Source organism: Pseudorasbora parva, chromosome 19 (genome assembly GCF_024679245.1).
Source record: "Pseudorasbora parva isolate DD20220531a chromosome 19, ASM2467924v1, whole genome shotgun sequence".
Lineage (NCBI taxonomy): Eukaryota > Metazoa > Chordata > Actinopteri > Cypriniformes > Gobionidae > Pseudorasbora > Pseudorasbora parva.
This window is the reverse complement of record NC_090190.1, coordinates 15,616,493-15,628,761: the sequence shown is the minus strand read 5'-3', so window position 1 is coordinate 15,628,761 and position 12,269 is coordinate 15,616,493. Positions and strand designations below refer to the sequence as shown.

Here is a 12,269-nt window from a genome sequence, read left to right as displayed (position 1 = left end):
TTTAATATATTTTGTCCAATTTTTTTATTTAGATATTTTTTATATTGATATCATAGTATTATCTAGTAGCGTTATTTATATCTGGCACAAAGTTTATTTGAAAGGAAGGTCAACGATTTAGAATAAATACTACTGTATTTTAAATTGTTTATATTATGTTTAAAGAAAATATTTTGCATATAAATCAGGCAATATTGCGGACGCCAAAGAAGGGGTCTTTCAGTCGAATGTGCGCTTGTTTGGTTTGGGCTGCGTCACATACACGACACGTGAGTTCAGGAGGAGCTGAGAAGTGCATTTATTTAGACATTATTAAGACACATAGTCAACACGCAACGCAGGTTTATATCCAGAGTTTTGTGCGTCTGCAACATGGGCAGGAGAAATAGAAATAGACAAAAACCCCAGCAGTACAGAGATGGAAGACCAGAGGCGAAAAGAAGCAGAGATGATGCTGTGAGTTTGCTAACTGCTCTAGCTACATACTTTCCTGCTTAGTGCCAACACTGCACATTCATTTATGAATTGATCGTATGCTATACTGTGAATACACGCATCATATAGTCACATCAGAATTATTGTTTATATGTAACAATGTAATCACGTGATAAATGACATGTAGTTACTAGGTAGTAACGTTACTTTAAGTAACTGGTGTACTCACAGGGTTGGGGAGCTGGATACTCAGAGATCATCAAGGAAAATAAACTCTTTGAGCATTACTACAAAGAGCTGAAGATTGTCCCAGACGGAGAGTTCGAAGAGTTCATGGAGGCCATGAGGGAGCCACTGCCAGCTACAATACGGATCACAGGATACAAGAGGTGATCTGACATTTTTCTGCAGAGCCAAAAGTTTCATATTAAATAACAAAGTGTTTTGCACAATTTGTATTATGACGTTTAACTGTCAGTCTCCTAGTAGCTGGACACTTAGCACGCTTTTTGTGTTGCCTTTTTCCCCCATCACATATTTTAGTAATGATCATAAGTAAGGTGTCCCACAAATATTCCCCCATTGCATCATTATACATTATATTCAACATTATATATAGCGGTAGTGGTTTAAACTTTTTTTCCCCCTGCATTACTCACACTCTTAATGCAGGCGGCATTCTCTCTCGGTCGCTGTCCCTCCTCTCCCGCTATAAATGCACAATACATATAAGAATAAACCATCTAAAATGCTCTAAATAACCATACTACTAAATATAAATGATGTCACTTCCTAAACTAAATGTTTAGCTTATCTAAAAAAAATGTATTCTGCATGTACTCTCATATGTTGTTTTCGAACATTTGAACGCCCATGTTTACTACAGTATGCGAGTCGTGGTAAGTCTGGTCATCAGATAAAGTCTCTTCAGAAGATTTGGATTAGACACTCGATTAGTTATTTTTACAATGCTCTTGACATTTATTGGATCTTTTTGATCCAAAGTTTGAGTCCTAATGCCCTAAGCGTCAATACTTTATGATGCCCGCAGCATTGAGAATGGACTTAAATGAATGGCTTTATAACAAACATCTTCATTTGTGTTCAGAAGCTAAACGAAACAACATATAGGCTGTGTGCACGGCTTCCGTGCTATTTCTTGTGCATTCGACCAGTCAGCACTGCTGTCACATCGTAACATGATATCTAAGCACGCACAATAATATAAGGTTTTTTTTTGTTTTGTTTTTTGTAATCGCGGCTTTGAACGATTGCATAATCGTAGCATCCATAATCGTAATCGCGATTAGAAATTCTATTAATTGTGCATCCCTAACTATTGGCCATCAGCCCACCAGCTTTTAGGTATCAGTATTGGCCATTGACAAGGCCATATTGGTTAACAACTTTCTTGGATGGTTTAGAGGACAATGTAGTTATACAATAATGTTTTTCCTTTTCTCAATTTATGTATTCAGTCATGCCAAAGAAATCCTTCATACGCTTAAAGAGAAATACTTCAAAGAGGTACAAGATCTTGAGGTGGATGGGCAGAAGATTGAGGCTCCTCAGCCCCTAAGTTGGTATGCTAAAAAACTATTTGTTTGTGTTTTTCTTGTGAATTAGTTTTACCTGGAAATCTGTAGAACATAGTACTTCAGATCTTTACTCTCATCATGCTGTTAAAGGTATCCTGATGAACTGGCGTGGCACACTAATCTGAGCAGAAAGATCCTACGCAAGTCTCCACTACTGGAGAAATTCCACCAGTTCTTGGTCAGCGAAACTGAATCGGTAAGTCAAAAAAAAAAGTGTAAAAAGCAGACCCTTGTTGGTGCATTTCTCCAAGGTATTTATCTGCAGATTGGTGTTTACAATGGTTTTTTTTTTAACAAAACACTATTGGATCATTCTTATAACTGACATTTCTCTGGGCCAATCGGAATCTTAGCTCACTTGCATCAGAATCTTGAAGCGCACAGCGTCAACTGAGCTCGCCATTGAATGAGATGCCTGGCTACCGAGATACCACGCGAGTCTGACGGATGGAAGGAAGCAAGCTTAGAGTTCAATTCAAGCATGGGCGTAGATTACGGGGGGACGTGTCCCCTGCACTTTTAATAAAGTGTACTTTCATCCCCCGCACTTTTACTGGGTCTCCCCGATCCTAGTCGACCCGCTCCGAGCTGGATTCGAACCGGCGTTACCGCGAGGGCGGGCAAGTTAACTGGGACGCTAAAGACACCTTTCTCTACCTAGATTGCGCGCTTCTTGAGGTCACCGCCAAGTGTATTTATACATAGAAACCAATGCGAATACATCAAGATTACAATTTAGAGACAAAAAATAATCTATGCATGACCTGTCATTTTATTCGTATCTAAATATGAGGAAGGTGCTCTCACAGAAAGTCCAAAAGCGAATTCGTAGAAACTTTGTCACGCTGGTGCTGCAGCTGAAGGAAAACAATCGTTATGAGCTGAAACGTGATGACGACAATCAGACAATTGCGACAATATGCTTTATGTGTGTTTTTCAAGCCATCTCAATGTAGGCTATTTATTGACCATAAAGTAGGCCTATATCATATGAATAATGCAGTGCTAACTGAAAGCTTTTTAAAGGGATCCCCTGGTGTTTAGACTTGTATGGCTTAATATAACCATACAAGTCTAAACATAAAACATAAATAACATAAATGATGTGTTTTAAGTACAATTACAAAGCAATTCATTGGTTTTGTTTAACTCTGAAACAATTTTCGAGTTGCGTTGTGGTAAAAATAGCTACGGGTTGCGGCAGCTGATTGAGTAGTGCAACCATTCTACGTCATCAACCTAGAACGCAAACAAAATGGCGCCGCCCATGGTCCAAATATTAAATAGATTTTTTTAAATAACGTAGATCTTTCATGGGTTTTCTACTACGTATTTCAGTAAGTGACATTGTTTATGTTATATTAAGCCATATAAGTCTCAACACCATGGGATCCCTTTAAATGTTTATCTTCTGCTCACCAAAGCTGCTTTTATTTAATCAAAAATACAGTTAAAACAGTAATATTGTGAAATACCATTACAAATGAAAATAGCCTTTTTTCTGTGTGAATATAGTAAAGTGTAATTTATTCCTGTGATCAAAGCTGAATTTATCATCATTACTCCAGTCTTCAATGTCACATGATCCTTCACTAATCATTCTCATTTTTGATTATTATCTGTGTTGAAAACAGTTGTGCTGCTTAAAAATGTTGTGGAATCCATGATACATTTTATTTTTCAGGATTCTTTGATGAGAAGGTTCAATGGATAGCATTTATTAAATAAATTATCTTTTTTAATATTAAAAATATCACTTGTGATCAATTTAATGTAGCCTATGTCTGATCAACAAAAGTATTAATTTCTCTCTTTGTTAATTTTACCACAAATGTTTGAATGGTATGGTGGTTTCCGCAAAAATGAAGCAGCATCATGAGCAACAAAACTGTTTTCAACACTGATAATAATCATGTTTGTTGAGCATCAAATCCTAATATGAGAATGATTAGTGACACTGAAGACTGGAGAAATGATGATAAAATCAGCTTTGATCACAGAAATAAATGGCACTTTACTATATATATTCATTTAGCGAACAGATGATGTACATCAGAATATTATTTCATTGTATTATGTTTTTACAGCATTTTTAATTAAATAAAGTGTATATATATATATATATGGCATTTATTTAATTAAAAATGCAGTAAAAACGTCTGCCATTCATTCAGACGAACTGTCGGCAATGCGCACTCTGTGCAGCTGTGAATGAATGGCAGTTCGGCCGTAAATGTGCACTCGGTGCAGCCGTGAATGAATGGCAGTTCGGCCGTAAATGCGCGCATGGTGCAGCCGTGAATGAATGGCAGTTCGGCCGTAAATGCGCGCATGGTGCAGCCGTGAATGAATGGCAGTTCGGCCGTAAATGCGCGCATGGTGCAGCATGACAGTTCCGCCGTGCTCAGTTTATTTTTGGTTTTTTGGTTAAATTAGTGGCAATTTGGGGGTGGGTTGCTTGAATTGTGTGCTCATTAGCCTATTATTCTTATTGAAAAACAAAACAAAACTCTCTTAAATAGGCATTTTTACATTTTACTTAGTAAACTCAGTTCCTAACTCTTGTGATAAATGAAATATGACTCCTGCAGCACAGACCAGTACCAGACACATTCAGTTTTTATTTGTATTGTCTGTTTTCTAGCTGAACTAAATTTATTACTATGAAAAAAAAAAAATAATCAAAACAGCTGTGCAGGGGCGGTGCCACGGTGGGCAAGTGATGTAACCGATGTTGAGTCTAAACACCTTTAATACCGACTATCGCAGCAAGCCTATTACATACTCTTCAAAACTGTTAAACTTAAAGGGTTAGTTCACCCAAAAATTATGTCATTAATGACTCAGCCTAATGTCGTTCCACAACCGTAAGACCTCCGTTCATCTTCATAACACATTTTAAGATATTATATTTAGTCTGAGAGGGTATGCAAATGTAGGCACACTATACTGTCCATGTCTAGAAAGGGAATAAAAACAACATCAGAGTAGTCCATATGTGACATCAGTTAGTTCATTAGAATCTCTTGAAGCATCGAAAATACATTTTGGTACAAAAATAACAAAAACTACGACTTTATTCAGCATTGTCTTCTCTTCCTTGTCTGTGTTCAATCCTCAAATAAAGATTCAAGCGGTTATGAATCAGCGGATTGTTTCATGATTTGAATCGCCAATGTCACGTGATTTCAACAGTTTGGCAGTTTGACACGCGATCCGAATCATGAATAAATAAGCTGATTCATGACCGTTTGAATCTTTATTTGTTTTTGTTATTTTTGGAACAAAATGTTTTTCATTGCTTTAAGATATTCTAATTAACCAACTGATGTCACAGATGGACTACATTGATGATTTTTTTATTACCTTTCTGGACATGGACAGTATAGTGTGCATACACTTTCATACGCTCTTGGGCTAAATATAAAATATCCTAAACTGTGTTAAGATGAACAGAGGTATTACGGGTGTGGAACGACATTAGGGTGAGTCATCATTAATGACTAACCCTCTAAAACCTAAAGTCATACAAAATCAAATAAGACAGCAATTTTCTAAATTTCTACAGTAATACCATATTAAAGTATATTTTGAATCTAAACAATGAAATGCTATCAGAACAGTTAGTTTATAACATTTCATTGTTTAGATTCAGAATATACTTAAATATGGTATTACTGTAGAAATATAGCAAATTGCTGTCTTATTCAACATTTAGATGTAGCTGAACACCTACATAGTGGTTAATTTTTGAATGAATGAATGAATGAATGAATAAATGAGGCGTTACTATAGAGCTTTACTGTGTATTACTGTACACCCACAGTGCTTTACAATCATATCGGGTCTCACCTCAACCATCACCAGATAAAGGCCAGTGGAGGGAACACCATGTTTTCACTCCTGCTCTTTACGAGAAGTACCATGGGATTTTTAATGACAACAGAGAGTCCTCAGTTTAATCTCTCATCCGAAGGATGTTGTTTTTTTACAGCATACTGTCCCTGTCACTATACTGGGGCATTAGTTCCTAAACAGACCAAAGGGTGAGCACCCCTTGCTGGCCTAACTAGCACACCTTCCAGCAGCATCCTGGTTTTCTCTGGAGGTCTCCTATCCAGGTACTGACCAGGCTCAACCCGCTTGGCTTCAGTGGGTAACCAGTTTTGGTCTACAGTGACAGTGTTATTTGGCAAACTTTGCTAGTGTTATGGAAGAATGAGTTGATTGAGACTTGAAGTGCTATGGTAGTTTTGTGTATTTTGAATGTGAAATTACCTGCTGTGCTGAGCTGAAATTTGTAAATTGTCCTAGCAGTTGTAAAAAAAAAAAAAAAAATGCTAATATAATGTTATTTTTTGATCAACCACAAATGGTAGTTTACATTTACTCCATCAGGGTAATATTAGCAGACAGGAAGCAGTCAGTATGATTCCTCCTCTTCTAATGAAAATCGAGCCTCACCATAAGGTACATCTTTAACAACCTCATGAGTTCCCTTTAATATCAACTGAATGTTTTCTCTCTAGTATGTTTTCTGCACTGGGAGATTTATCATTTGTCTTCTCTGTCACCTTTCTGCATTTTTAAAACAAGATTCTGGACATGTGTGCTGCTCCAGGATCAAAAACTGCTCAACTAATAGAGATGCTTCACTCTGATATGGATGTGCCTTTCCCTGGTAAACCATTATTTATTAGAATGGGTTCGTATATAACGAATCCAATACAGATTTAGGATGATCATATCTTGTCCTCCATCTCTCCTGTGTCTCCAGAGGGATTTGTAATTGCCAATGATGTGGATAATAAGCGCTGTTACCTGTTGGTCCACCAGGCCAAGAGATTAAACAGTCCATGTATTATGGTGGTAAACCATGATGCATCTAGCATTCCACGTCTGCACTTTGATCAGGACGGGAAGAAGGATGTCCTGTTTTATGACCGAATCCTGTGTGATGTACCCTGCAGGTGAGGAATTTTATGGTGAGGGTAGGGGTGTACGATACCAATTATATATTTGGTTTATAACGATAATTAGATGAGTGCGTTATTGTGCTGGTACTTTGGCAGGTTTAGGACTGTCATGGATGGCTGACTCCTAACGGTTTTGATATTCTTCATATTCTGTGTGGTGGTCAGTTCACAACAGTGACAAAACATATTTTTTCCAATATGTTTCAATTAATTTGTTTCCTTTTTTATGTGCATTTTTGCCTTTTTATTAATGTATATTTTTAAAACGTAATAATTTACATGCATCTTTTAAAATTACATGCGTCAAAATCATAAATGTAATCAAATTTAAATATAAGAAGAGACAATAGGGCTTTTACCAAATTAAACATTAACCAAATTCATCTTTGCAAAGGAGAACAATCACAGAAGAAAACGCTAAAACAAATGTTCTTTGTTCAATTTCAAATATCTTTGATTATTTTGAATTTTTACAATACTTGAAATGTTAAATTAAAACGCCCAGTAGGTAGCAGCAAGTCACTTTTAATGAGCAAGTCATTGAGATTCATCCAATTCATTCAAACGGTTGATTCATTCAGGAGCGAAGCATTTGACTGTCTTAATCTATCTCAGGTCATCGAATAATAAGAATAAATTCAAGCTTTTTTATCAAATGTAAAAATAAAAGTTAATTATACTAAATTAGCCGTGTGTTGTCTTCGAAATGTGATGCCTCTTACCATAACCATAATGAATGTCAACACACTTCTAATGCATCTCAAGCAAGCCTTGCATTACCCCCCTTTTGTGTATCCTTTATAATATTGTGACAGACCTTTTTAGTGCTCAAACAGCAACATTACAAACTAAAGAAAGTTAAAAAAATTTAAATGCATAATGGGTCCTCTTTAAAACCACAAAAACTGCTGATTTTCTTATGTTTGATTTGTCTAGAGACATTGTGTGTTACCATAACGAAAGCAGAATGCTGTTTGTTTTTGTTTTTTTGTAGATACACAAAGTTATGATTATGTAAATGTAGGGATCACAATAATAGAGGCACACAAACATGCCAGAAGAGCTCTGTGTTTTTGGTTGAGCAGTGAAACTCTTCCCAGCATGTAACATCATATAGCAGAGTTTATAATTGGTGGAGTCTATACTTGGCCTGCCGCAGAATCAGGTGCCAAGCAAAATACAATCTGCTCTGCCATCTTATACATACACCGTGTGGTCAGTGTGGTTTTGCTGTCTTAACTTTTTCTCCGTCTATGAAATGATTTGAAGTTGACTTTAAAGTGTAATTATGGCTTGTGTTTTTGCCCATATAGGACTGTAGTTTCCTTGATTCAAAGTTTGCTGCCTTAACCAAACACTGATGTAATGATTTAAAAACAAAAAATATATATACACCATATGGTCTCATATGACCACAGGAAACACTCTTAAAGGGATAGTTCACCCAAAAATTAAAATCACCCCATGATTTACACACCCTCAAGCCATTCTAGTTTATACGATATTCTTTTTTCAGATGAGTACAATCGGAGTTATATAAAAAAAAATGTCCTGGCTCTTCCAAGCTTTAAAATGGCAGCCCAAAATTTGAAGACCAAAAAAACACAGCTTCAGGGGGTTAATAATTATTCAGGTGGATCGCTTTCCGTATTCAACTTCCAGAGAAAGCGTAGGTCCATTGGAAGTTAGATATTTTACTTTATAATGTGTTAAATATGTTTCTTTCAAAAAATCTCTTAGCTTCAGAAGGCCTTTATTGTGAAGATCCGTTAATTATAAGTCTGCTTCATGCCTGACAGACACATGAAGTGATCTTATGTGGATTTATAATTAAACTGCAAACAATAAAATCAGCACCTTTATCTGTACAGCGGAGATGGAACGATGAGGAAAAACATTGATGTGTGGAAAAAATGGACGACCAGCAACAGCCTGCAGCTCCACGGGTAAGACCAGTAAAGGTAACTTGGGCTATGTTCAGAATAGCATAGCATTGCCATTTCTACAATAATGGTAGGCAATATGGCAAAAATCATTTTTTTTCCCACTTGTGACTGGTATGTTTTAGCTCATCTATGTGTGTGTTAATTGTTTCATTGGGCTGGAAAATACAAAAAAAAAAAAAAAAAAAGAATAAGACATTTTTAAGAATAAGACAAAAAATTAAGACATTTTTAGATTCTTGGGTTATTGTTGTATATACTAATGTAGTGAAGTACTGTGACAACCATGTATTATACTTATGTAGAACAGTACACTGTTCTGTTAGCAATATACTAGTACTCCATTCTGAGCATGTCCTAGAGCCTTCATGCTCTCAGATAAACCCAAGTCTTGATGCCTGATTATCATCATGTCTGGAGCTTTAGCTATTTGGCAGTGGCAGTGAATGTGTTTTCTGTACCTGATTACTGAAATAGGATGTTGCATCTAATTTCTTTGTTTTGCTCTGTCAGCATGTGTGTTTGTGTGTGTGTGTTTGCTGCCTCTCCATTCTGAGGTTGCTGTTGTTGCAGAACAGCAGTTTAAGTGTGTGTTTTGTCGATTTGTCTCATTGTCTGTCAGACTGCAGATAAGGATTGCAGTGCGAGGTGTGGAGCAGCTGGCAGTAGGGGGCAGGATGGTGTATTCCACCTGTTCTCTGAATCCCATCGAGGATGAAGCAGTCATCGCTGCCCTGCTGGAGAAGAGTGAAGGTACATCTGCTGTCCTAGAACTTTTTAAATGTCTGTGTAGTTAATTAATTTATATTTATTAATTTTAGTTATATGAATACTTTGTGTTAAACTAAACGCTGATACATTTTAAAATATTTTCTGTTTATTTAATTTATAGAATTGAAAGTGTGTTTAGTTGTTGTATATTTTGTTCCAAGTAATGGAAATACATTTTTTTTAGGGAGGCACAATATATCAGCCACCATATCGGTATTGGTCAATATATGTTCCTTTTTAATGTTATTGGCCCAATAAGTAAATTTGGCTGATATATTAAAGCGGATAAATAATGGATTATTTCCATCAGCTGAGACCCTTTAGATGCACCATGATGTTTTTCAGCTGCTTGAAATATGACCGTTCAGTGCAACATGCAGCACAAGTCGGTCATATAGGCTAAATAAAATTGTAATGATAATATAATTGTGTGTTTGGGGCTTGTAATCAGGCTCTCACAAATTATATAAAAATTAGTATGTGAGTTTTAAATTTATCGGCCAATATATTGTTATCGGCTTTCAAGTATAAAGAATTATTGGTATTGGGCAAAATCTCAAAATCTAGTGCATCCCCTGTATTTTTTTTAGTTAACGACAAAGAAAGATGGTTCACTCCAATTACTTACAAATGGGTCAAACTACAACGCGCAATATGTGCTGTATTATTCCTCCTTCTAAAGTAAAAGAGCCAATCATTGATTGGTAAAGTAATTGCATCACTGCAGATGTTGTTAGAAATTCCGGTTCCCATAGAAACCTGAGACTGGCACTTAGGACGGCACTTGCGCATTGACTCATCTAGTCTGAAAAATATGCTTTTTTTTTTTTTTTCAAACACTGTTTGATAATGGGAAACAACATTCATTGGACAGTTCATGTTAGATTTTGTTGCTGATTTGAAATATGTTATTTAATTGTGAGTTCAGCAAGCAGTTTTTGAGATTACAGAATTCCCCGATTCAAATAGATAAGATTTGGAGTATGTCCAAAATAGCTGTCTGGAGACGTTGCAAATATGGTTGCTGAGTGAACAGACTTTTCTTGAAAAGGACTTTAGATTTACCCATACATGCATTTCAACAATTTTGTTTGTTATTTATGTGTATCTTTAATGATGAAAAATACAAAACCTGTGGGAAATGCAATTTTGGGTTAAGCATTACATTCCCAAGCATTAAATACATGATGGGGTGTATTTACCTTGCCATGTTGCTCAACTGTGTTCTGCTTTTTCTGATCTCGCTCTCATGTGGTTTCTTCTTCACTCTTCTGTGTGTTTCTCAGGTGCTTTAGAGTTAGCAGATGCCTCTGCAGATCTCCCAGGACTCAAATATATGCCTGGAATAACATCTTGGAAAGTAATGAACTGTTAGCCTCCACTCTCTGTTTTAATTACTATCCATACTGTTTCTGCTTATGAATGTTGAGTCTGCATTGGCTTATGTCTTTTGCGTTAGCACAGTCATTTCTCTTTATTCATTGCAGCAGGGACATTAGACTGTAGGTAACTGGGACCACAGTAATGTTATTTTGATAATCCAATATATCTTGGTAACATTATATTAATATAACGTGATGAAATATTGAAACCATACTTCTGAAACCAGAGAAAATATGACATGCGATTAGCAGCTTAGTGAAACTTGTCCAAAACGGTGTTTCTGCCACACGCACTGGCCATCAATATATAAGAAACTGCATTATTGTTTTATTAATGTATTAGATAATGGATTAATTTATTGATAAACGAGACCAATTGTGATCTTGATCCATTTTATTTTTCATTTTGGTGGCATATATGAGTATCAATGAGTATGTCATCTTCCTGCCCAATTTTATTAATTCCCCCTTTTTTGTGTTTAAAAAAGTACCAAACAAGACTGCATTTATTTGATAAAAAATACAGTAAAGATTTTCAAATATATTACGATTTTAAAATGACCATTTCTATTTCAGTCTGTGTATATACAGTGTCTTGCGAAAGTATTCGGCCCCCTTGAACTTTGCGACCTTTTGCCACATTTCAGGCTTCAAACAAAGATGTAAAACTGTAATTTTTTTGTGAAGAATCAACAACAAGTGGGACACAATCATGAAGTGGAATGAAATGTATTGGATATTTCAAACTTTTTTAACAAATCAAAAACTGAAAAATTGGGCGTGAACGCGCTCGCGGCAGTAGTTCTAAGCGCGTGTTCAGTCTTGCGTGTTTTCAGTTTATGCCTTTGGAAGATTAACTTTTAATAGGAAATAATTTGAGAAATAAAAACACTCGCTTTGCTCCGCCGGCCGCACCGTTTCCGTAAATGCCTGCAGCTGCGAGCTGAGCTGTGAGTGCGACCCCATCCCCCATGTGCGAGTTGAAAACATGCGGAAATGGCTCCCTCTGCTGGCTGTAGTCTTTAGCCTCTGGCCAAAATTTTTATCGATGACGCAAATTGATGATATTTGCATCACCAGAGTAATTTTTCCAGAAATAAAGTACATAAATCTCTCGTCTCAGGGGGATATGAGGGGAGGGAGCACGGTCATTTGAATATACTC

General features: G+C 36.4%; 1 protein-coding gene across 1 annotated transcript in view; it reads left to right on the top strand.

The window, feature by feature from the left end:
- Positions 1-223: 223 nt before the first annotated feature.
- The window catches only part of nsun2 (NOP2/Sun RNA methyltransferase 2), a 30,718-nt gene continuing 18,672 nt past the window's right edge, over positions 224-12,269 (top strand). Inside the window, exons 1-10 of the mRNA XM_067424926.1 lie at positions 224-456; positions 667-824; positions 1,914-2,018; positions 2,124-2,229; positions 6,432-6,503; positions 6,630-6,714; positions 6,811-7,003; positions 8,881-8,955; positions 9,575-9,705; positions 11,010-11,083. Coding sequence (XP_067281027.1) covers positions 373-456; positions 667-824; positions 1,914-2,018; positions 2,124-2,229; positions 6,432-6,503; positions 6,630-6,714; positions 6,811-7,003; positions 8,881-8,955; positions 9,575-9,705; positions 11,010-11,083 — 1,083 coding nt within the window. The 5' untranslated portion in view covers positions 224-372. The remainder of the gene's footprint in view (positions 457-666; positions 825-1,913; positions 2,019-2,123; positions 2,230-6,431; positions 6,504-6,629; positions 6,715-6,810; positions 7,004-8,880; positions 8,956-9,574; positions 9,706-11,009; positions 11,084-12,269) is intronic.